Source organism: Amia ocellicauda, chromosome 14, assembly GCF_036373705.1.
Source record: "Amia ocellicauda isolate fAmiCal2 chromosome 14, fAmiCal2.hap1, whole genome shotgun sequence".
NCBI classification, from domain to species: Eukaryota; Metazoa; Chordata; class Actinopteri; order Amiiformes; family Amiidae; genus Amia; species Amia ocellicauda.
In genome coordinates this window covers 16,948,877-16,975,669 of record NC_089863.1, presented here as the reverse complement: position 1 = coordinate 16,975,669, position 26,793 = coordinate 16,948,877, and the positions used below count along the sequence as shown (strand labels likewise).

The window sequence follows — 26,793 nt, the reverse complement described above, 5'->3', positions numbered from 1 at the left end:
CTCCCTCAGGGAAGCGCATGTCAGTGAAGGTGTAGATATGAGCCCTGGACTCCACTGTGTAAAAGGAGACCCGTCTCTCCTCAATGTCCACACACACCCCCAGCATCCTGGGACGCAGAGTCTGAGGGAGGCGGGTCTGAGGGTCAGTGAGAGCAGAGAGAGAAGAGGAGTCACATCTCAGACCCCAGTATCCCCGCTGGGGAGTGAAGCTGAACCCTCCTCTCCTGTTTGCAGACTCTCTGGTGACTCCTATTGTCCACCATCCATTCACCTCCAGCACCCAGTAGTGTCTCCCTGAGGTGAAGCTCTCTCTGCTCACGACACAGAGCCCATCAAATCTCTGCTGATTGTCAGGGAGATCCTTGCATTGTACCTGCATTACAACTAGCACCGCTTGTTTCTCTTCTATTCAACATATCAGTCTTTACTTTTTCATTTGATTAAATTAACCCAAGATGAATGTAAAATTCAGAGATAAAGGCTTACACTTAACTGCATACAATACAGATGCAGATACAATGACTGATTTCTTGATTTTAATCATGACCAGACCTGTTTAACAGTTATCCTGTGAGTCTCTGTTGAAGGCTGCAATAAAAATGGCTCAGTGTTGCCACTGGACTTGCTGCAGTAATTCCAATAATTGCTATTGTTGCAGTGATTGGCTGGAAACACCAGAACTTGACAGATTGGATGATGTTTGTTGCGGTTTGTTTTTTTAAAACAGAAAGAAGTACAGGTACATCAATTTATACTGCATGGGTTGACTTAGACATGGATTTCAAGGGAGGCGTTTCCATTTGAAAGTGTTCGCTGGAGATTTGGTGATTTTTTTTCCGCAAAACAAAAGGGCAGCGTATTGTGGTTGATATATTTACTGGCTGGAGGTGGATAGATTTAGGGGGACACCCACCACCCCAAGAACTACCCTGGTGTTGCCCCTGGTAGGAGGGCTCCTGTATTACAGGTAAATACCCCATCGCAGACTCACTGTGCACACAGCAGGAATAACATTGATATAGAAATGCTTTTCCCAGTAAAACAATCAGCTGCTGTGTCCCTGTGTGATCAGTCCCATGTGTGACACCCCATGGGGAGCAGTTAATGATTGGCAGTATTTGAAGATTAAGTTCCTCAATGATCTCTGGAGAAATACCTGGCGCACACATGTGCATCACCTGTGTCTCATCAGACAACAGTATAGAAGGGTAATGGATTTGAGACCCCAATCTGTGAACTGACCTGCACTGGACAACGACGACTCTTACTCATAATGACCCTGCCTGAAAACGACAGCCCTGGACTGCTGGCTTTGGATGAAGTCAGAGAACTGAGTAGTGGCCCGATGACAGACAGGGAAAAAGAACGATGAAGTGCCATAACCTCGGGTGATTTTTTTTTTTTTTACAGCCTTTGTAAGGGCTTGACTTGGTCCTCGAAGCCCAACTGCCCGTCTGCATCAACACTCCTGTCTGAGCCGTACATTATTATCAGCCCTGCGCTGGGAGGAGGACACAGAGCTCACAGCTGAACTCCCTCCCCTCTGATCATTTAGGGATATTATGATGTTTTCACACATCTATAGAAGTCAAACCACTGTGAGCATTAGCACTGAAAGGCCTATTGAGGCAGGAATCACAGACTGCACTAGTATTATCCTGCCTGGGGAAAGCCCTCTAATTCACAGTTAAATATCTCTGCCTCTCTCACTATATTACCAGATATATTTCACAGTTTCTCACACATGAAACTGTAGGGGGCAGTGCTCAGCACACGGCCCTGAGGCTCTGCTTGCCATGGCAGTGCCCTCTGGAGAGGAGGAGGCCAGTCTGCAGCTGCTCTCTATAGAGACCCTGTGAGGTCTTGCTGGAGGAGGCAGCACCCAGACTGCAGCCTGGACCCCACTGTGCACGGGCCTGTAGAGACACACGCCGTGACCCAGAGCCAGGGAGGGACACGGGGGCTGTGCTGGGCACCGGTAGGCAGGGCGGCACTGCCCGAGGCTCAGATACACACAGCACAGGCAGGCAGGGGGGAATCATGCAACCAAATAGCATAATGCATGTAACCATACAGTATTGACTCCTGATGTTTCTGTTGAAGTATTTTAACAACAGAACCAATAGCTGTGTGAGAGAAGCAGAGGCTGGGTTTGTCTCATATCTCACATCAACACAGTAGGACACTTACCCCATTTCCACTGATTACCTGCAAACAATGAGGCATTCATTAATGGCAGTAAAAGTACTTTCATATTCTAACCTAATTGCAACACATAATTATTTTAAAATAAGAATTAAATCATTTCCAAAGTTTACTTTTTTTTAAACTTAAAAAACAAGAATTTGAACCACTTAAAACAGCTAAACATTTCTTTAACTGTTAATATTAGAAACCATTGCCTTTGTTACATTAATAACGAGTGGCTATATTATTATTATTATTATTATTATTATTATTATTATTATTATTATTAATAATAATACTAATAATAATAATACTAATACTAATAATAATAATAATAATAATAATAATAATATTTATTTTTTTATTTCTTGGCAGACGCCCTTGTCCAGGGCGACTTACAACATAATACACAGAATGTGGGAGAAGATTGTTTATGTATTTTCTGTATTAGGTCTTAACATTTGACCTGCTGATGTTCAACACAATTTGAATTGGAATGGCATTTCTACTATTAATTTTAGCCACAGGAATACTGTTACACAGTTACACTCAGCAAAGGCAACCTGTGATACTGATAAATGCAACTCACACAGAGTAATATAGTAAGTGGCATTGTCCATAGTGAGACTGGATTATTTTATTATTATTATTATTATTATTATTATTATTATTATTGTCATTTAGCTGATGCTCTTATCCAGGGCGAATTACATTTTTACCCATTTAAACAGCTGGGCATTTTACTGGATCAATCTAAGTGAAGTACCTGCTAAAGGGTACAACAGCACTGACCACCCAGAATTTGAACCCACAACCTTCCAGTTATGAGTCCAGAAATTAATAATACGCCACTTACCCTTCTCTGCAAAAAAAGCTGAAAACAACAAGATAATCCATTACACTCACAAACAAACAAAAGTGTGTGAGTTGCTTTATTTTACCAATACCTATACATAACATGTTTCACAATGTGTCTTTATTTATATAATATATATATATATATATATACACACTCACCTAAAGGATTATTAGGAACACCATACTAATACTGTGTTTGACCCCCTTTCGCCTTCAGAGCTGCCTTAATTCTACGTGGCATTGATTCAACAAGGTGCTGAAAGCATTCTTTAGAAATGTTGGCCCATATTGATAGGATAGCATCTTGCAGTTGATGGAGATTTGTGGGATGCACATCCAGAGCACGAAGCTCCCGTTCCACCACATCCCAAAGATGCTCTATTGGGTTGAGATCTGGTGACTGTGGGGGCCAGTTTAGTACAGTGAACTCATTGTCATGTTCAAGAAACCAATTTGAAATGATTCGACCTTTGTGACATGGTGCATTATCCTGCTGGAAGTAGCCATCAGAGGATGGGTACATGGTGGTCATAAAGGGATGGACATGGTCAGAAACAATGCTCAGGTAGGCCGTGGCATTTAAACGATGCCCAATTGGCACTAAGGGGCCTAAAGTGTGCCAAGAAAACATCCCCCACACCATTACACCACCACCACCAGCCTGCACAGTGGTAACAAGGCATGATGGATCCATGTTCTCATTCTGTTTACGCCAAATTCTGACTCTACCATCTGAATGTCTCAACAGAAATGGAGACTCATCAGACCAGGCAACATTTTTCCAGTCTTCAACTGTCCAATTTTGGTGAGCTTGTGCAAATTGTAGCCTCTTTTTCCTATTTGTAGTGGAGATGAGTGGTACCCGGTGGGGTCTTCTGCTGTTGTAGCCCATCCGCCTCAAGGTTGTACGTGTTGTGGCTTCACAAATGCTTTGCTGCATACCTCGGTTGTAACGAGTGGTTATTTCAGTCAAAGTTGCTCTTCTATCAGCTTGAATCAGTCGGCCCATTCTCCTCTGACCTCTAGCATCAACAAGGCATTTTCGCCCACAGGACTGCCGCATACTGGATGTTTTTCCCTTTTCACACCATTCTTTGTAAACCCTAGAAATGGTTGTGCGTGAAAATCCCAGTAACTGAGCAGATTGTGAAATACTCAGACCGGCCCGTCTGGCACCAACAACCATGCCACGCTCAAAATTGCTTAAATCACCTTTCTTTCCCATTCAGACATTCAGTTTGGAGTTCAGGAGATTGTCTTGACCAGGACCACACCCCTAAATGCATTGAAGCAACTGCCATGTGATTGGTTGGTTAGATAATTGCATTAATGAGAAATTGAACAGGTGTTCCTAATAATCCTTTAGGTGAGTGTATATAATAATTGCTATCCTGCCCTGCCATTCCAGTTCCTCCCAGAAGTGTTCTATCTAGCTGATTGATAGAACTCTGAGAAAGACTGATGGATTCAACTGTTGCACAGAATATCCCAATAATTAATACTGTACTGGCTGGCTACAATCACCCCCCCAACACAACCCTCGCTCCCTTACGCAGCACAGCACCTCTGCTAGTACAATGTTACTACTGTAATAATGTTGACATTGGTCCCATTATTACAGTGTATATACATATGTGAGTGTGGGTGACTGTATTGTGGTGTAACCCTGAAGGAATGCAGGAGAGAGATAGAGAGAGCGATAGAGAGAGAGAGAGAGAGAGAGAGAGAGAGAATTTCACCCACAGGCAGAGAAGATCTAAGAGACAGAGATGTGGTGGTAGAGATTAGACGGTTGTAGTGGGTGGGGACACCCAGATTTTCATTAAATCTGACATTATCTTGAAGTTTTGGAAATCAGGTATGGTAACAGTCCAGTCCTTCACAGAGTTCATTCCTGGACAGTTTGTAACTCTTCCAAAAACAACATGACCTGTTACTGCAATGGCCACTACAGTAAAATAAACTTTACTCTACTCTGTCTTCAAAACACTTCACATAAACAAGTAACTAACAAGTAACATTGTCTGAAAGGAATATTGTGGTAAGCAGAGGTAACAGTATTTCCAAATTGCGCACAAACACGCTGATTGCAGTCTGAGGTAGTTCAAAGGATTTGTTGTTCTGTTCCAAATTGTCACCAAAATATATATCGAATTGACCTAAAAGCAGGGTACAACCTCTGTTATAAGCGTCTCTCCGCTTTGTGAATGATTGAACTAAATGTTGTGCAAAAGACATCTTTCAGACAATCTATAAAAACGCATATATTGGAATTAAATATATCTCCCCAGAATGCAGCACAGTCGGACTGCACACAGTGGATTCACCACGGCTTTATTCAGAGTATCAGAAAGAACAGATTCCCACCATCACTGAGCAATCCCTCCGACACACACACTGACAAACCGACACACACCGGCTGGCACAAAGTGACAGAGTCACACACGTACTGACACCCTGGCTCACACTGCCATCCACAGACAGACAGCAGCAGTTAACCTCCCAACAGACAGATTCAAAGAAACTGAATCTCTTTAGTGTAATACTGTGACAGGGTTTGGGATTCTCTGTAAATCCCCACAGGCTTCACAACACTGGAGGCAAGGGCTCTCAAGTTTAGGAAGTGAATTATTGTGTCAGGTCAGTGTCAGGGCGTTTCATACCAGGTGCACATTTTACACTACATCTCATTAGCTGCGTGCGCTGCCACCAGATCACTAGCTGACCAAATCACTTCTTTAACTGAGTCAGGCTGCTGGCAGATAGATCATAATGGATACTGGGGGAAGAAAAAATGTAAACATTGTGACTGAGGGTGGCCATGGAGACTGCTGTTATATTATCACTGTGAAACTAAGACAGGTGTACCTACCCTTTAAAGAGCATCTCCTGAAATGGAAGTAGTTCTCAATAAACCTTTATTTTGTTATCAGACCTGTGACTTAATTGAGAAGTGGTTGACGATGCTCATTACAGCTACAAAGGCAGGTAGTCAGTCACTTTAGTATGTTTTTATTTGTTTTGTTTTTAAACAGTAACAGTGCTTCTGTAAACCGCTGTGAGGGCCTGTACCATGAAAGGTTCTAACACTGAATTTGAAATCTCAATTCTGAAAAAGTATAAAAGGGTTGATTCAGCTCGGTCGTCTCCAGCCCTGGTCCTGGAGATGCCCAGTCCAGCAGAACGTATAGGACACCCCCATAAATCGTTACTTTATACAGACAATCTGCCTGGTTAATCAATGCAGTACTGTGGTATCAATGGGGTCAAATGCCTGAATATCCTGCAGCACCTCAGGTCCTTTCACTTAATGAGCAGCTATTTGTTTCTCACTGGATGATTGATTGTTCCAACTCTAAGTAATATGTGATTTAGGGATCAGCTAGAAAACCGCCTGCATACGGTCTCTTCAGGACCAGGACCAGGGCCAGAGACCTCGGCACTAGCTACAACAGGAAAGGTGTGACTGTTTGTGTAGTTCCAGTCTTACTCAGTAGGTGGCAGTAAGATCCCTTTGTTTTTTCCCCAACATAGGCAGGCAGCCAAAAGGTGACGTGTAGAGAAGCAGAGTGCTTCCAAAAAACACTGTTGGACTTCTGTATGTTGTCATGTGTGACCCTTATTTCAGTTGTCCGGTAAGTCTCGTGAAAATTAAACCTCTTTAAGACCAACCAGTGTGACGCAAAGTAGCACAGAAAACTCTCACAATGCTCAAATTGTATGCTTTAGGCTCTTTTTATTGTATCCTGTAGACTGTATTGTTAAACTTCAGCACTGTGCTTCTTTAGTTTCTCAGTGCGAGCTGCTGAGGCACATCTGTATTGAGGTAGAGCGTCACTGAAACAGTGTTGAGCAATTAGGCTTTCAATAGAACTGTTCTTTACCAGCAAAATTAGAAATGTGAAAGGGCGTCCTTTTAACTAGTCACATCCACCCCTAAATCTTATAATTTAACTTAATTTACCCTAATTGAAATGAACATGGATCTGTAGCTAAGGGCCTGTAGTTTTGCATGACTACAATAGTTTAAAAACAAGTCCCACAAAACACAGGGCCCTATAGCGACTGATTGAAGCCACTTCTTTAAGCTGCTGGACTGGGGCTTCCTGGGTCCTGGGCTGGATCAGATGGCATTGAAAAGATACCTTTCGATTAAAGGGGCGAGAGAAGCCAACATCACGCACAGCTCACATCCATGTACTGGAAATCACTTTATTGTCACACATTGTCAAGTGCATTTTTCTACAATAACATTAACATGTTCTGGAGTCACATTCACTCATTCACACACATTCACACGCACTCGTATCAAGTTTCAAAGCTTCCAAACAAAATGCATCTGAAATGTCCCACCACATTTTTTTTTATAAATGTTAGCATGCACTTTTACTTTGTCCTTTAAACACTTTTACAGCACCTTTCTGAAGTCAGGGCATATTTTGACTGGAGTACAGGGCTATTAGGGAATTCATGTAGACATGGCTTCAGATAGACATTTAATGCTATACAAACACAAATGCTTAACTAATAGTAAAACTATTTTTTCCCCCCTCACTGACATGTTAAGGCTGATTTATACTTCTGCATCTCTGCATACATGCACAGGTGTCATAAACAGACGTTCGCACAGCTGTCTGCTAACATACTTGCAAGTTCCGATGACGCACACAAATTGCATCCTGCATGTGCAGATCTATATTGTCTTGCTATAAATAGCTAGAGACTTAACACTAGAACATATATACACACATCTCTGCGTATGTGAACTTCTCCTGCATATCTGTTCTTATATATGTTCTGCGTTTCAGCTGTTAGACTCCTCAAAATGAATGAGTTTAAATATTTTCATATGTAACCACATCATTTCTCTGACCTGCTGCAGTGGCCTACAGCCAGACATTGTGCACCAGATGCCCCAGCACTGAGCGATTGGCCATGGCTATCAGAATCTCCTGCTCAACCAATCAGTGCTTGACGCATAGGACCACAGCTCCTGCATGTCTGCATGTGCATGTCAGCTCCTCTGTGCCTCTGTGGAGTACGCTTACCCAGAAACCCCTGCTCTGCATCGATACACAGAGACGCATATGTGTACCTATGTTTTTCTTGTTCTTCTACAGAGACAATGTGAGATTCATGTATTTATACAATTTGTGTAATATAATAAACCAGGGCTATTAAGATCTAGCCTGCCTACCTGGGGGTCACACAGACACCCCACTTTTTAGTCTTAACTTGTAAGGTGTCATATTACAGGACTGACCAGCCCTCAGGTCCTGGAGAGCCAGCCTCTCTGCTTTCGTTTTCTATTTCTTTTTTATGGACTCGGGTTTCCCTCCAATAGTGAGAGAAACCTTTGTCCAGCAGGGGGCATCAAACTGTATTTGACAGTCTCTTTCTTTTCCTTGCAGGAAGCTGATCCATCAGGCCAGACCAGACGAGACAGGGAGGTGCCGGTTGACAGAGCTGCAGAGTCCTGGATCCTTGGAGCGGTCCGGAGGCCGAGGCGAGTGGAGATTGGGACGGACCGGGAGCGACAGGGGACCTAGCCAGAGGAGTCGGCGGACTCCTCACGGAGTGGGTCCCATCCAGAAGCCCGGCCGACCATGTACCCGGAGCCCGGCCTGACCAGGACTGCTCCCTGCTGACGTCACCAGCCAGGATCCAGGAGAGGCCTCGGATCCCAGGGACCGACCAGGCCGATTGGCAACGTCCCTGAGGGAGGCCTCCTGCAGCCAGGGCCCGGACTTCCCCCCGCAAGGCCCGCTCCCTGCAAGAGCCCCGGAGGTGGAAGCTGCTCCCCAGCCAGGTGGACTTGCCCCGACCTCCGGATTGAGAGCCTCTGGACCCTTCTCCCAGGTAGGAAAGCGCAGCATGGCCCAGCGAACCGCTGGTGTGAGGCGCCATAATGCGGTGCGCTTCAGCCGTGAGGCTGGAGCCAAGACCGCGGCCCTCACCCGGCTGGAGTTCAGCAGGTCCGTGCTGCAGAGGGGCCTGGGCTTTGCCCCTTCTGAGCTGAACTGCGTGGTTAAACTGCCTGGACCTAGGGACGTGTATGAGGTGAGTTTTAAGAACCCTCAAGTGCTGGAGAGTTTTTGGAACCTATACCGGGGAAAAAAAATAGTATGCCCCTGAGTGACTTTGTGGTCGATGCCCTGACTGATAGAGAGATTAAAATAGTAACTATCCAGTTCTATAATGAAGCAGTGGCAGAGTACGATGTAGAGGTATGGCTGAGGAGACACTGCGAGATCCTGTCTGAAAGCAGGAGAGTTAATGATGAGGACAGGGTCTGAACCGGTGCTCGGCGGTGGCAGGTGCGCCTGCAGGTGGAAGTGGCCGCCATCGGCGGAGTACGCCATCTGCCGAGCACCGTGGTACTAGGAGCAAATAGGGGGCTTGTCTTCTACCATGGCATGCCCAAATTATGCAGGAACTGCGGGGCCCTGGGTCATTTAGCCGCAGCCTGCACTGTTGTTAAGTGCAAGGTCTGCGGCGGAGAACATCTGACCAGGGCCTGCAAGCAGGAGAGGGCCTGCAACCTGTGCGGTGGGGGAGGGCATCTCTTCAGGAATTGTCCCTCCTCCTATGCAAATAGGGCGCGGGCCCTCGGGGGTGGTGGAGAGAGAGAGAATCAAGTGGAGGCTCCTCCAAAGGTGATACCCCAAGATGGGGGTAGAGAGGAAACAGTCCTCAGGAGTCTCATAGGCTCCCTCTCTGACTCTGGGTCAGAAGTGGAGGCAGAGGGGGAGTGGACAGTGGTAGCATCCTTTATGATGAATAAAAGGATCCACTCTGCAGATTCTCCCCCCCCTGCCAGCTCCTCCCCCACTGCAGAGACCTCTCCCTCTAATTTCTACACGCCCCACTCTGACTCCGGAGAGGAGAGCAGTGGGCCTTCTCCACTGCCCCGAGTGGGCAGCGTGGTGGATGAGAGGCCCCCTAGAAATAACATTCCTCCTGCCCCACAACTGAGACTCTCCCAGGGGAGGGGTCAGGTATGCCCTCCCGGCAGTAGTGGGAGAGCCGCAGGTCCTCAAGAGAGGAGAATCGGCGCCAGTGTCCTTTCCCATAAAGATCTGAGGGACGTAATGGCAAGGTCACTGGCGCTGGGGGAGGAGGCCTGCGGCAGCAGACAGCCGGGAAGGGAGAGACCACCCCCTCCCCCACCATTAGTTAAAAGAACAACTAGCGGGGTCTACACAGTTCTCTCCCCAGTTGTACTCTGCCCTGCCATCTGCTCATCGGGCCTCGGCCACAAAGGAACCAGGGAGAACCTCCAGCACCACGGGCCCTGAGCCCAGTGGAGTTTCGCCAGCCTTACCGGGTGGCGGGAGCCGAGCCCCCCCCATAGTCTTCCTAGAGGATCAAGCGGTGAGGCAAATGATTGAAATGATGGGTGCTAGCGCTAAGCTAGGTGAGGGAGAAGAGAGGAGTGGGGAAGAGAAAGGTTTCTTTACATGATTGTTACGGAGCGGGTAATTGCCCTCACAGCCATTATGGCACTAATTATTATATCAATAAATGTGAGGAGCATTGCTGAGGTGAAAAAGAGGACCGATGTTTTAAACTCTCTGGCTGGAATGAAGGCGGATATTATCTGTTTGCAGGAGTGCGGCATCCCGTTCCAAAAGGAATATAAAGATCTCCGGGACACTTGGACCCTAGGAGAATCCTTCTGGTCGGGGTCCAATGTGTCCCGAGCGGACAGGATTGCCGTACTCCTGAAAAACCCCTTCATAGAGATAAAAGCATTTAAGGTTATAGAGGCGGGCAGACTGGCCAGCCTCGATTTTAAATACAAGGGGGCTGTATTGAGGCTGGTCAATGTCTACGCCCCCACCAGCCAGAGAGAGAGAGTCCTCTTTCTCCCTCAGCTACGCCCGCTCCTGATCGGCATCTTACCAGTTATCATTTCAGGTGATTTCAACTGTGCTCTGAGGGATGTAGACCGGAGTAAGCCCCGCAATGATAGATCCAGCAGGGACCTCGCTGCGTTCGTGGAGGACTTTGAACTCTGCGACGCAGGTCGGGACCTGGTCCCCTTGTTCACCTGGGTGAGTTCTTCTGGCTCCTCCTTCTCCAGGATAGATCTCGTCCTCCTCAGTAAGCCACTGGAGAGGACCGCCATGTCTTCGGAGGCAGTCTTCTTTTCAGACCACAGGCTCCTGACGACAGAGGTGCTCATTCCGAGCACACGGGAGTCGGGGCCTGGGGTCTGGAAGCTCAACACCTCCCTGCTCGATGACCCTCGTGTTATTAAGACCTTTAGCAGACGCCTCGAGGAGTGGAGGACCCTGAAGGACCTTTTTGATTCTCCCATCAAAGTGTGGGAGTGGTGGGAGATGGTGAAGAAAAGGACCAAGGGCTACTTCATTCAGCTGGGGAAACGGAAAGCTCGTGAGAGGCGGGCGAGATATTCCCATCTAAACGCCCGCCTCCAGCGCCTGAGTCTTTTACAGCTCAGAGGCTTCGACCTAGCTGAGGAGGTGGCTCGGGTCAAACTGAGTCTCTCCGCCCTCTATCGGGAGGAGCAAGAGAAGATCAAGGTCCTTTCTAGGGTCCGCATCATGGAGGACGATGAGAAATGCAGCCGCTTCTTCTTCAAGAAAACGAAGGAGAGGCGGCCTGCAATGTCCTCCATGATCGACTCCTCGGGGCAAGAGGTGGAGGGCAGAGAGGCTGTTGAGACAGTGGTGCGGGATTTCTACAGGGAGTTGTATGATCAGAAGGTGGTGGATCAAAATCTGATCCATCACTTTCTGTCCCTGTTGGAGTCCCGCAATGAGGGGGACGAGGAGGAGGAGGAGGATCCAGAGATCACCACCACTGAACTCTCCTAGGTGATAAAGAGTCTTAACTCTGGAAGGACACCGGGTCCCGATGGGATCCCTGCTGAGTTCTATAAGATCTTTTGGGAGGTGCTTAAAGAAGATCTGGCCCAGGTCTTGGGGTCGATGTACAGAGAGGGTAGATTGGCCCCTTCTATGAAGAAGAGTATCCTCTCCCTTCTTTACAAGAAGGGAGACCAAAAAGATCTGAGGAACTGGCGGCCGGTCAGCCTCCTGTGCACCGACTACAAGATACTGGCCAAAGCACTGACGCTCCGGCTGCAGCGGCCACTCCCTCAAGTCGTGGGTCCCGACCAGGTCTGTGGTGCCCGGGGGAGATCGGCGGCCGACAATGCCATGCTGCTCAGGGATGTCGTGGCCTACTCGAACGAGAGAGGGCTTCCCCTGGTCCTAATCAGCTTGGACCAGGAGAAAGCCTTCGACAGAGTGGGCCACGAATACCTGCAGCTCGTCATGGAGAGGATGGGTCTCGCTCTTGGCCTGAGGAAATGGGTTAAGATCATTTACAGCGGTCTAAGCAGCAGGGTCCTTGTGAACCGCCACCTGACCGAACCATTTCCGGTCAGGTCGGGGGTCCGGCAGGGCTGTCCCCTGTCGGCCCTGCTGTACGTCCTCTGTCTGGAGCCGTTCATGCAGGCGATCCGACATCTTTAGAGAGTGCCCCTCCGCCTACAGGGTCTGGCTCCTATTTTCTCCGTTCCTCCACAGGTTTGCCGTTCCTGCGCGGGCGACCGCCCAGCAGATCTTATACGGCCCTGCCAGGGGACTAACATCTTCCACCCTGAGGTGCTGGTGGCGTGTCGTCTGCGCAGTGAAGCAGGCCCTGTGGGAGGGACGGAATATCTGTCTATTCAATAAGCAGGAGCTGAACCCGATTGTCATCGCGCGGAGGGGCATGGTGCTCGTGAGGGATTACGTCAATCTAGAGGTCCATCAGAGGGGCAAGGAGGAAGCCTATAAGAACTGGCATATACAAGATCTGGGGGAGCTCAGGATCTCATGATGGGACCCACCTCCGGGGACGGTCAGTTCCCCCTGCTGGAGCCCGAGTCCAAGATCTTTTAACCATTTTATGAATGATTGTTTTTAAAATGACTTTTAAAAATGAATTTTAACTGTTTTTAAAGATTTAGTTGTTTTTAAAACACTAATTGTTTAGGGGTTTTTTGGTTTAGTTTTGTTCTATTTTTTTTGTCAAATACATTGTCCGTTTTGGATTTAATTTTAAATGCATTGGACCTTTTTGTTTGTTTTTTATTTTTACCTTTTTAATTGTTTTTTATTTTGTCCAGTGCATTTTCAATGTATTTGACTTTTATGTTGGTTAGCAGTTTTGCTTTAATCACGTTTGTTTTGTTGTTTTGTGCACTTGTTTATTTAAAGTTAAGTTTTTTGTTTATGTTAAATCACAAAGATTTTAAAAATTTTAAGTGATTTTAAGAATTGACTTTAAAAAGTTTTTAATCATAAGTATTAAAAATTTGAATTGTTTTTATTTGAAAAATGTAAAATACTACAAACAATAAAACAGTATTTTTATGCAAACAATTACTAGACTCAATTAGTCAAAATGACAATGTGTTTAAAGCCGCTATAAAACCTGCAGGATTGTGGCTCTCCAGGAACAGGGCCACATACTGATAAGACTGTTCATGAAGCAGCATAATGTACAAAAGTATTTCTCTCAGCTGACTCGGACATTGTTCTTCTAGTCTCTGCTCAGTGTCGTATTCTTCTCTTACTCTCGCACGGAGGAGCTTGAGGAAGACGCCGACTGTCGAGAAGCTGTGATCAAAGAAATAGAACCAGACATTCTTTAAACAGGAATGTTTCAAATCCAGGCAGCGCTGACTCCAATCTGGGCCTCTGCTATAGTCCAGACAGCACAGGCTCCAGCCACAGTTGGGCATGACACTGGCCATACTGGAACCAGCTCTGTCTGGCCTGTTGGGCCCCGTCTGCACTATGAGTGGAGGCTTTTACATGTTGAGCTGCTCAAGAGGCCAGAATCCAAACTTTTGAAATGGGTTGATCTTACCTGCAGTGTATTTGCATCGAATGTCCACTTGCCCATCAGGGATACTGTTACTTAGGCATAAGTAACAGCATTAATGAGTCTCTCATTAGTCTGAAACATCATTCAACTTGCAGATCTTATGAGTATTGGCTGTAAAAGTGCATTAGTAACTTGATGTATTTTCACACCAATGGCCCTTGATTTAGCTGTATTTCCCAAAAGATTTTACATGTAGGAGGACAGGGGATCTTGTGAAGGCAAGGAGGTCCCCAGCTTGGGGACATAAGGGGAATGGGTAGATTGCACATGTACATTAATAAGCTGTCCTACTGCTAAATGCCAATGCTTTAGAGTGCAGATAGAGGAGTCACTCACGGGCTCGTCTCCACCACAGCACGACCCCTGCAACAACTAGGACCAGAACTGCAAGCAGAATCACCACAACTGGGATGATGATGGTAAGATCTGGGCTGGGCTCTAGTTCTGCAGTGATCAGGGAAGAAGACATCAAAAGAGAGCATTAGAGAGCTGGCAGAAATGTCTTCACTAGTAGTGGAACTACTCGAAAGGGCAGGACCGAGCCTTTCTTTAGTGTAGTCTTCTGAATATACTATATACTAGAGCTTTTGAGGCTGAACGTAGGCCCTGTCCTATAGCTTTAATGTTGCCTTTCTTGACCTAAATGTAACTCTTACTGTATCACTTGGCTGTCTAGATCATAAGCCAGGGCAAGAATTAAGTGCTTAGAAAACAGTATTCTGGTTTCATAATCAGATTCATAATCATAATAAATCTGTCACCACAAAAATCAGTCTCAGCTTCACCACAGCCTCACCACAGTCAATGACCATCTTGTTGTCCAGGCTGGTGTGGTTGACCTGGCAGGAGTATTTATGCAGCCACTGTTCGTCCTCATCCACAGTCAGGGTCTTTCTCAGCTGGTAGGTCCCGTCTCCGTTGGGCAGCACCTCCCCACCCGTCACCTTCTCTCCCGGCACTGGATGCCCGTCTCTGAGCAGGGTCACCTCCACCGTCCGGGGGTAGAAGCCGGTCACTAGGCAGGTGACGTGAGTCTCTCCCTGGGCAACTGAGGGCTTGCGGATCACCCTCACCCTGGGATACACTGCAATATAAGGGAGGTAAGACTTGTCAGTGAAGTGTTAATTGAAAACAAGATACACCACCGCCCCTTTTATTTTAACACATGTGCTGCAAAAATCTCTGTTCTTTAACCCTTAAATTTAAATCTCTGGTTATTTTTTTGCCAGTTATGTGAGGTTATATAAATCAAGCAACTTGCTTTTAGTGAAGTATGTCCGCTGCTCTTTTCCTTAAATTCAGTACATTGTCCCAATCATGAAAAACTCATCACCCGTTTCTACTCACTAGGCATGGAATATGCAATTTATTGAAATAAACCACCAATAAATTAAGTGCCTTTTGCATGGCATCACCTCCATCGAGTGACATCTGACAGTTTAAAAGTTCAAAAGGGTTGACAGTCAATGGTCACGGCACCACTGACTAATAAAACCCTAATAAATCAAATGAAAATCAAATCAACTGAAATGAAGAACAAAATACCAGAGCGATAGGTTCAGTGTGCCCTGAATTCAGAGCGGCCATGATTACCAATAGGCCAGAAAGAGGTACAGTAAGGCATTCAAAAGGATTAGTACAGAATAAGTAATAGCAGCCATAGAAGGGAAGTTAGGGAGAAAATAAGTGAGAATTACAGCGAGTGCTTTATGGTAAGAGTGTTGTATTGTCCAGGGGAGGGGGACTGAGGTATTACAGGCCAGAGTGTATGAGTAATCAATTTTAGTAGGGACAAGAGAGTGTTTATAATTGAGTATGTACACTAGCTTTAGTTGCCAGACAGGTAAACTCCAAAAACCTGAGGTTAAACCTGTATTAGGTTGCTGCTGACTTTCAGTTGGCAGAGGTTCAAATGAGTCACATTTCAACAAGAAACAACAAACCTTTCCATAGAGAAAGCATAAGAGTGATCTTCCCCAAACAATATTGGAAATGGAAGTTGAACTCTTTAGGTATTAACTAACTTTGGGAATAATTTTAGCACCTATCCCTTTAACTAGAACAGTATTCAACACAGCTTTACAGTAAAAACAATAATGCCCTATACTGTCCTGTATTTATCCACACACCCCGGGCCAGACACTAACACCAATATAATTGTCAAGAGCTGAGATCTGTTTTACACTCGAATTTCAACACATTTCAGCTACTTTTGGGACAAGCTACTGCCACTACTGCAGACTTTAGTTGAAACATAGTGTAACACATCAACATTTCAAAGGCATAGAAGCCACAGAAATCACACATAGTACACCATTTTTTGACTTCACCAAAGTCTCCCAATGTAATCGATAAACCACTTGTGAGTGGTCACTGCATGGGCAGATGAGACCTACCTTTCCTCATGATGCTGTTCTTGCCGTACTGCAGGTACTTCTTCAGGATGTTGATGCAGGCTGGTCTGTAGAAGTGGATCAGACCCAGTTTGGTGGCTTCCAGGTGCAGCTTTTCGGTGATGGACTGTGGCACGGCGGCAGTCCAGGAGTGGCTCTCGCTGCTGTAGCTCATGAAGTCCTGCCCATCATAGGCGTCCCTGACCCAGACGCTCGTTGTCCCGTCATCATCCAGCTCGCAGCACGCCTGCCTCTGGTAGGTGTGAACTCCTGCAGGACACCAGACACAGAACAGCTGAAGCACTGTCACTTTACACACAGGGAGGAGCAAGAGTCACTACATATTAACACTTAACTAAAATAAACAATCAAATACAAACACGAACCTAAACCTGTCTTTATTTCTATTTAAACATACACATTAAAACTGTCTATCATCAGCAGCATACACTGCCAATGTCATACCTCTACAAGACAAGTCATCTCAGAGATAACTTGTCTTGCAGAGCTATGACATCATAGATCACCTGATTTACCTGATCAACGACACCTTCAGAAATGGATTCAAATGAATTACCAAATGCTATTTAATCTGTACAATTTTGAAAATAAATTATATTGTTCAAGGGCAAGTTTCAAATATGTAACAATCAAACAGGACACATTTTTTCCAATTAAAAAGTTAGTTTGTGACTATGTCCAAGAAAAGGGGAACCATTTCAGAAGGGGAATAACCCACGTCATATATATATACACCGATCAGCCATAACCGTGGTCCAGTTCTGATGCTCACGTGCCCATTGTAGGTGCTTTCGGCAGTGGACAGGGGTCATAATGGGCACCCTGACTGGTCTGCTGCTACGCAGCCCCATACGCAACAAACTGCGATGCACTGTGTGTTCTGACACCTTTCTATCAGAACCAGCATTCACTTTTTCAGCAATTTGAGCTACAGTAGCTCGTCTGTTGGATCGGACCACACGGGCCAGCCTTCGCTCCCCACGTGCATCAATGAGTCTTGGCCGCTCATGACCCTGTCGCTGGTTCACCGCTTTTCCTTCCTTGGACCACTTTTGATAGGTACTGACCACTGCAGACCGGGAACACCCCACAAGAGCTGCAGTTTTGGAGATGCTCTGACCCAGTCGTCTAGCCATCACAATTTGGCCCTTGTCAAAGTCGCTCAGATCCTTACGCTGCCCATTTTTCCTGCTTCTAACACATCAACTTTGAGGACAAAATGTTCACTTGCTGCCTAATAAATCCCATCCACTGACAGGTGCCCTGATAACGAGATTATCAGTGTTATTCACTTCACCTGTCAGTGTCATAATGTTATGGCTGATCGGTGTATATATATATATACACACAGCCTGATGATGATGATACACACACATATATACATACATATACATATGATTGTGTGCGTAATTCAATTCAATTAATTAGTCTTTGGTAGTTTTGGAAAAATGTGCTCTGTGTTTGAGTTACTTGTCAGTATGGAGCTGGGCATGCCTGGAGGACATTCCTCCCCATCCCCTGGAGCTGCCAAGGCTCCCATCCGGTCAGCCCACTCACCCTCTGTGTGGTTGAAGCGCGGCATGATGTTCCGAATCCTCGTACGTATGCTGTGGTAGCTGTCCACTGTGGCTGCCAGTCTCATATCCATTTCTGCCTGGGTGTCCGAGGCCACGCTCCAGTCCTGGCGCGACACAATCTTCTTCAAGTCGCTATCGTAGTACTCCACGTGTAAGTCATTCACCATCCCCACAGCCGTGAACTCGGCGAAGCTGGTCCGCTGGCTGTTCAACGTGTGCAAGAAGCACAGTGAGTGTGAGCCTGGAGGGGGACACAAGGAGATATAACAAGCTGTTGACTACAAAGAATTGACAGAATCTTAAAACAGTGTTGAATTCTCAGCAGAGATACCTTCATCTGCAAAACTTAAAAGGTAGAATACTAGACAGATCATTCCTTGCAGAATTATTGAATGTATAAAAATTCCCCAGAGCAAACCGGTGGGAGCAGTTTGTGTGCATGTTTGTGAAAACTGCTGTATTTGGAGGTAACCACATTTTAAACTATGCACCAAGATTTTACATTACATACAGAGATATTCAAAATATTTAAAATAAAGAACGTCTCATGTTTTTAGTAAAAACAAAACTGTTATTTACATAACTTTATCTTCAGAGAGGCCTGGAGGAAAGGGACGGACGGACGTTTCCTTTCATTCAAAATTTAAACATTGGGTAATAAAAAAGCACATTCATAATTCTCCGGTTTGATTACATACGGTTGAGAACAATGATGAGAAAATGGCACTTTCAAAATTATATTCAGTCGGTGTCTGTACATTACATTTCACCCCCCTGTGCATTGTACGCAATCCTTTGTTTCTTGGTGAATCTCTGTCGAGCTGTTTTTCTTTTCGTAATAGTGTATAACCCCCCCAAGGTAGAATTTGTTTAATTCCGACACATGAAGGAAATCTTGAATTATAACAGTTGAAAGACAAAGTCCATAGAAGGATGTACAAATTACATGTTAAAAAATCCAAGTAAACTCATCAACTATTTAATAATTGAATAAAATATTTGTTCTTAAAAAGGGGTGTCTTGACCTGTTCCTCTGAGAAGATGCCCCCTAGTGTGGGGCAAAATGTTTGTTTATAAAACAATGCATGTTACCTTAAATAACAAAACACAGTGCCATGAAAAAGTAACATCTTGATTAAAATCACAAATATTCATCATTATTACCATCTTACAATAATTGAATTAAATCAGCACTACACATTTAACAGAACTACACAACATTTAACAGAACTGAACATTTATTTAATTTATTTAGAACATATTTAATTTAATCATGAATTAAACAGAATTATTTAATATATCAGTTTACCCCATCTATACCAGTCACATGTTTGGGTCTATTGACACCTGGTTACAAATGTGCATAAACTGTTGGATTTCTACTCAGAAGGCTTTACTGTTATTATAATACATTTTCCAAAATAATCAGAAAGTATATTCCTTTCTTGAAAGACAAAAACTTATAAAAACGTTAAAAAACCCCTATATAATAGTTTATATTATCTAGCGTTAAGATTTGTAGTTGTGCCAGGGTGTTGATTTACGTTGGAATGGAAGTTGAGGAATATATGGCAAGCCGTTGTGACATTTAATCCATAATTTCTGATATCAAAAATGTAATCAACAATTGTTGATATCAAGAATGATCTGCCGTTGTTGATATCAGCAATTGCATTTTTGAGATCAGAAATTCTATTTTTGATATCAAAAATGCATAGTAATTATCATCCGGTTAAGGGTTAAATGTCACAACGGCTTGACAAAGATAACAAAGGAATGAGTTAACATTATTTTGATCACAATCTAATGATTAAAAATGCAATGAAACATACAATGGAACTCGGCCAGAAATATAGAATGTAAGAACAATCAGGAGGAAGCTTTAAAGTATTACGTATTACGTTTAAATTATACCCTTTTGTAAAACTCTAGGACAGCCTTCGTGCCCTGACTGGATCTGTAATAAATATTATTGTTCTTGCTGTTCGTGTGGAGTTTGTCTCGCCATCGGGGAGATGGTGGCAGTGGCGGGTCTTGTAGTCGCCCCCTAACTACCCACTAGGCGGTGACATTTACTAGTAATGTTTACACAATGTCCCTCTCTGTGTGATGATAAACTCGTATCCAAATTTTTTCCAAAACGAAATCCACATCGACATGTATAAAGTGCCTTGCAAAAGTATTTAGACCCCTGACCAATTCTTTCATATTACTGAATTTCAAATGGTTGTGATTTCGTTCTGCTCTCCTGGCTGTCACTGACTCCCTCAGCTGTGCTCAGGCGACCTCCCTCTCCTCGGTCCTCATCCTCCTTAACCTGTCCAGAGCATTTGACACCGTTGATCACTCCATCCTCCTCTCCTGCCTCGCTGACCTTGGGATCTCTGGGACTGCTCTCACCTGGTTCTCCTCCTACCTCAGCGACCGGACCTACCAAGTGACATGGTGAGGCTCCTCATCCACCCCCAACCTCTCCTCACAGGCGTTCCCCAAGGCTCCGACCTGGGCTCTCTCTCCTTCATCCACAAAAATCTAGGAGTCGCCCTCGATCCTGCGCTCTCCTACACCCAGCACATCACCACACTGACGCGCACCTACAGTTTCTTCCTGAGCAACATACGCCGGATCCGTCCCTTCCTCACCGACTGCTCAACTCAGCTGCTCGTCCAGTCCCTGGTCCTCTCCCGCCTGGACTACTGCAATTCCCTCCTGGCCGGCCTGCCTGCGTCCACTACCCGCCGCTCCAGCTCATCCAGAACTCTGCAGCTCGTCTGGTGTCTCTCTGCCACGTTTCGCACACGCTACTCCACTGCTCCACTCCCTACACTGGCTCCCGATACCGGCACACATTCAGTTCAATACACTGACCCTCACCTACCGCTGTCTTGACCACACTGCACCAAGCTACTTTCAGACACTCCTCTCTCCATACATCCCCTCCAGACCACTGCGCTCCTCCAGTGCCAGAAGACTAACGCTGCCTCCTCTCCACTCTCCTTCCTCCAGAGCCGCTCCTTCTCATCCCTGGACCCTAAATGGTGGAACGACCTGCCCACCGAAGTCAAAACAGGAGAATCCTTGACCTCCTTCCGGCACTTCAAGACTAATCTTTTCAGACAGTACTTGTAATATTAGTCCTTTAATCTCCTGTTGGATAGCACTTTACAATGTTTTACCATGCTTCCTGCGATACTAGTACTTATAATATATATTTTTTTTCCCTTGCTCCTTTTACCATAGCCCTTGACTGTGACCTAACATCTTGTCCGAACTTAGCCTTTACTATCCAGGATGTAAGACCTAATTTATTGTATTCACTTGAATAAATTGAAATTTGTAAAATGTATTATGTAAATCTGAATTTGTAATATTTGATGCCTTGTACTGTATTTTTGCACTTTGTATTGCACTTATGCTTATCCACTTATATCCAAATACAAGGGTGTCTACTAAGAAATAAATAATATAACAATGACAGTCAAAATCAATTATTGTAAGGTGACTTTTTTTTTTTCTTATATTTCCCCAACATAAAACCAAACTTAAATATGTTGCTTGCTTGCAAGTATTTAACCCTCAAACAAAATTTGGTAGAGCCACCTTTCGCAGCAATAACAGTTTTTAATTCTTTTAGGGTAGGTATGTACCAGCCTTCCACACAGTGTTGGAGTGATTTTCCAAAAAAACACTGTTGTACTTCTGTATGTTGTCATGTGTGACCCTTATTTCAGTTTGCCAGTACGTCTGTTGAAAAGTAAATCTTTTTAAGACCAACCAGTGTGATGCAATATAGCACAGAAATCCCTTAAAATTCTCAAATTGTATCCTGTAGGCCATATTGTTAAATTTGCAGCTGTAGCACATCTGTATTGGGGTAGAGCATCACTAAAACAGTGTTGAGCAATTAGGCTTTCAATAGAACTGTTCTTTACCAGCAAAATTAGAAATGTGAAAGGGCGTCCTTTTAACTAGTCACATCCACCCCTAAATCTTATAATTTAACTTAATTTACCCTAATTGAAATGAACATGGATCTGTAGCTAAGGGCCTGTAGTTTTGCATGACTACAATAGTTTAAAAACAAGTTCCACAAAACACAGGGCCCTATAGCGACTGATTGAAGCCACTTCTTTAAGCTGCTGGACTGGGGCTTCCTGGGTCCTGGGCTGGATCAGATGGCATTGAAAAGATACCTTTCGATTAAAGGGGCGAGAGAAGCCAACATCATGCACAGCTCACATCCATGTACTGGAAATCACTTTATTGTCATACTGCACAGTGTACACAACAGCAGGGTGATCTTAACAACTACTTTGCTGCGGTACGGTGGCGCAGTCTCTGCAACATAACGGTCATATTTAAAGTGACCAGGACACATTCTGCTCAAGTGTGTTTTTCTACACTAATAGAGAAGACTGTACAGGTGTTCTGGAGTCACCCTCACTCATTCACACACACTCAAATTTTGACTGTGGAGCACAGGGCTATTAGGGAATTAATGTAGACATGGCTTCAGATAGACATGTATTGCTATAAATACACAAATAGTTTCCTGAACAAGAAAAAAAGTATACTATGTAATGTGTATCTAATACTATCTAGTCTTAGGGGTTAGACCAGCCCAGGGTAAGTTTGTGCAATTTACCTTACAAGAAGCATTAAGCAACCTGTAGACTGCAAATGTCCGTGTGAGAATTCACATTGCAGCGGAATGTTTTTCTCGTTCTTCTACAGAGACAATGTGAGATTCATGTATTTATACAATTTGTGTAATATAATAAACCAGGGCTATTAAGATCTAGCCTGCCTACCTGGGGGTCACACAGACACCCCACTTTTTAGTCTTAACTTGTAAGGTGTCATATTACAGGACTGACCAGCCCTCAGGTCCTGGAGAACCAGCCTCTCTGCTTTCGTTTTCTATTTCTTTTTTATGCAAACAATTACTAGACTCAATTATTCAAAATGACAATGTGTTTAAAGCCGCTATAAAACCTGCAGGATTGTGGCTCTCCAGGAACAGGGCCACATACTGATTAGACTGTCCATAAAGCAGCATAATGTTCAAAAGTATTTCTCTCAGCTGACTCGGACATTGTTCTTCTAGTCTCTGCTCAGTGTCGTATTCTTCTCTTACTCTCGCACGGAGGAGCTTGAGGAAGACGCCGACTGTCGAGAAGCTGTGATCAAAGAAATAGAACCAGACATTCTTTAAACAGGATGGTTTCAAATCCAGGCAGCGCTGACTCCAATCTGGGCCTCTGCTATAGTCCAGACAGCACAGGCTCCAGCCACAGTTGGGCATGACACTGGCCATACTGGAACCAGCTCTGTCTGTATATACTATATACAGACAGGCACGCGCACAGATAGACCCGGGGGTGGGGGGTGCTTGACTGCCTCTTTTTATATTTAGTATTTATATTGAACAATTGGATTAATATTGAACATATATATTTAACATTTACATTTATATTTATATTTAGACTAAATATTTATTTTAAAGCTATATATTTATTTTGTGACTCGGAAATTTAGGATTTAGTTAAATATTTAATTAAACGATAAATATTTATTTTTCAAAAAATTTAGCATTTATTTAAGAATTTATATATATAAAAAAACTAAACATCAATGTGGAAACAAACTTAAAGTATAAATCTTGCTGCGCCATAAGAAAATAGATCTGGAAAATAGATACAAATATATAAACACCATATTTAAGGGATTATTCTAATAGAATAAGAGAAGTTGACGCTTTTGTCATAAGAGATATCTTCGGCTACGTCAAGATCCTGTATCAATTCAAACACATGAATATGCCTGAATACTTTTTTATAGTTAAAAACGAGGTTGTGTGGTTGAACCCGAGAGATTTATATGTCGAGCCATTTGGCAATATGAATGAGTGTAAACCCTGGAGATGGACTGGTAAGCATTCATCTTACCAGCACTTGAACCCGGACTCTCCCTCTCGCTTCGGTGCGCATGCGCAGGCGTGGGAGCGCGGTTCACACGTCACGGCCCCGGACACGTTCAGAGACGTCGGGCCCTTCGACGCCCTGACTATAGTCGCCAGCCACGTCTGTGAAGTGCTGCACCACCCCAGCATGTTGCACATTAACAGCCTGCTGTGGAAACTGGCTCCTTCAGAGATCTCCACCCCATGGCACAGGGGGGCTCATGGAGAACAGTCACAAATATTGGTGCTGACTATGAGCCCCCGGATAAAGTCAGCGAGAAACTATGTGCTGTACTTGGGATGTTGGCCCACCTCGGGCACTGTGACGCATGCACCTCGCCCTACATATGGGTTGTGAGTTGAGAAATAAAGTATATTTATGAACAATGCCTCTGTGTCTGCCTGTATGTTTTCCTTTTCTAGGTATGACCTACCTTCCAAATGCCCTAGCAAAACAAATACGGAGTTATTTATTTGTATCTTTTCCCACCGTTTTTCAGTAAAGATGTGGTAATAAGGGATGAGGAATGAATAACTATAACGAATCATACCAGAAATAAGCATTAGCCTGTGTGCTGATTGATGCACACGTAAACCCTCACGGGAAGCGTAAGCAAGTGCACACATTTATTTATCCAAGTTGAATATTTAGCAATGCAATTAAGGGTTGGACCACTTACTTCTCTGCGGATTCCTGTCCAAATATAATTTCTCTACCAGGTTCAAGTGTATTTGGCCCGGCCCAATGTGGCTATTGGCAAACAGCAAGGAAACATGCCACCCATTTCATTGCTAAATATTCAACTTGTATAAATAAATGTGTGCAAATTGCTTATGCTTCCCGTGAATCAACACACAGGCTAATGCCTATTTCTATATGAACAAACATTTTTCCGTTCAGTTATATCGGCCAGGTCTGATGGCTGCACTTTAAAATCATCATTTAAAAGGCTTTGAAACTTTTCCATGGTTTGTACAGAGGGTTTGCCACTGTCAATCTGAATACACAAATGCCCTGAATTCAGCTGCTCACAAGAAACACAACGTGTACAAGAGACGACTGGAGACTGATTTTATATCTACAGATCCTGCAGCATTGCCGGCAGTTTTAGGATCTGTAGATTTAAAATATCATCAGATGTTAAAATATCACAAAGTGACAGTAATAGTATTTTAGTGCAGTATGTTTTAACCACAAAAGCTGTACTGATTATGGTGATCTCTGTCACGGTTCCCCAGTACACACCCTCTCTCTCCAGTAGAGGCCGCTGTCTCCCTGTCTTTCCTTTCTCCTCATTGTTATTTTTTCATCTGTTTATCACTCAATTAACATTCCCCCACACCCTTGTGCACTTCTGCTCCTGTCCTCTGTTTCCATTGGCCCTGTTCCCTGTCTTAAACCCCTCACTGCCCCCACTCGGGGCGAAGTCTCGTCAGCTTTTGCTACGATTCCAAGCTGTCTTGTCTCCACTGCCACAACCCACACTCAAACATTCATTACAGCGCTGGGAAATGTCACGATTTGATTTGTTCAGTTATTGCTTTAATAAACAAAAACACATTTTGTTGAGGTATTGCCCTCACCCTTTGAAATACAAAATGAAAATACTGGGTTTATTGTTTCTTCAGAGTCAGATTTCTGTTTTCTGTGATTTCAGTTATGTAATTGAACACTTTCACTGGATTAATTTATATAAAAAAATTAAATATGAAGTTCAAATGCAAGTTTCTTACACCATATTATGCTTAATTTGAACCTCCCTGTTTAACTTCAGAATCTGACATCATTCCAACTTTAAGTTGGCTCCTTACAGGAAGAACAAGCAGGAACTAAAGACAGCGGCAGGTCAGGCCTGGCAGAGCATCACCAGGGAAGAAACCCAGCATCTGTGATGTCTATGGGCTCCAGACTTCAGCCAGTCATTGACTGCAAAGGATTTGCTTCCAAGTATTGAAACTCACAATTTAATTAATCACTATGTTAGTATGTCCAAATACTTTTGAGCCCCTAAAATTGGGGGGACCACATATAAACATAGGTGTAATTCCTACACTGTTCACCCAATTTGGATGTAACTACCCTCAAATTCATACCTGACCTGTATGAAGGATGCCAAATATAAAAATAAATAGATAAATAAATATAATACGAAATGAAAAAATACAAATAATGAAATTATTACATAAATATAAGTATAAATATAACATTTACCAAAGCACAGCACAAGTCTGTGTGGGGAAAAACACAGTATTGTGTGAAAAAATACACATTATTGTTTTTATTGTGAGAAAATTCAAGTCAAGTGGAGAACCTATGGTAAGGATAAACTGATGTGCTCCCATTGCAACTGTCCTGTTGACACATGCCCAATCCCCATTACAGTAAGTCATACTGAGTCATAACTATGAGAAAGTAAGTCATAATAAGCTACTGAGTGAAGAAGGCTGGGTAAGAGCAGGAATTAAAAGTATTTAAAAGTGTTTTTATTAAAAGAGGAAGTGTCAATGAGAAATGCCTTGTATGGAGTTGTTTTTCTTAAAGTGTATGTGAGCTATGAGGTCTGCAGCTAAAGAGGAACTGAAAGATTGTATACACCATAATTATATACATGTGTCTGGCCTCGTGTATTGCCAGCGTAAGTCTGCCTAAACTGTCTATACCCCAGCAACAGAGGTGGAGCAGACCCTCTGGACATCTAAAACCACCATCCGTGCCTCTTCAGGAGTGGACAGAAGTCCGTTGCGTAACACACGCATTTATGTAGAACTATGACTGACTGTGGAATGTAACTTTTGAGAAACTATACTGAGACTGCCTCTGTGTGAGATTCTCCCAATTTGACTGCTGTTTCAATAAACTTCTCTGATCAACCCACTCTACCTCTCC

The 26,793-nt window shown here is 44.1% G+C and overlaps 1 protein-coding gene and 1 pseudogene across 1 annotated transcript; both read right to left on the bottom strand.

The window, feature by feature from the left end:
- The window catches only part of LOC136767312 (zinc-alpha-2-glycoprotein-like), a 39,767-nt pseudogene extending 30,360 nt beyond the window's left edge, over nucleotides 1–9,407 (bottom strand).
- Nucleotides 9,408–14,222: 4,815 nt separating this feature from the next.
- LOC136767311 (major histocompatibility complex class I-related gene protein-like) lies at nucleotides 14,223–18,281 on the bottom strand. Its single transcript, XM_066721083.1, has 5 exons — nucleotides 18,276–18,281; nucleotides 17,925–18,222; nucleotides 16,350–16,616; nucleotides 14,750–15,037; nucleotides 14,223–14,397 (listed from the first exon to the last, which is right to left on the bottom strand). The coding sequence occupies exons 1-5, from the start codon at nucleotides 18,279–18,281 to the stop codon at nucleotides 14,282–14,284; spliced, it is 975 nt and encodes a 324-aa protein (XP_066577180.1). The 3' UTR covers nucleotides 14,223–14,281.
- Nucleotides 18,282–26,793: the final 8,512 nt, after the last annotated feature.

Bases quoted from the DNA above. Each gene is read 5' to 3' on its own strand.
- LOC136767311 (XM_066721083.1), bottom strand. The intron at 16,617-17,924 runs GTGAGTGGGCTG...GGTGTCCTGCAG, and splicing joins GCGCTTCAACCACACAGAGG to GAGTTCACACCTACCAGAGG. The intron at 14,398-14,749 runs GTGAGGCTGTGG...TGATCACTGCAG, and splicing joins CAAGATGGTCATTGACTGTG to AACTAGAGCCCAGCCCAGAT.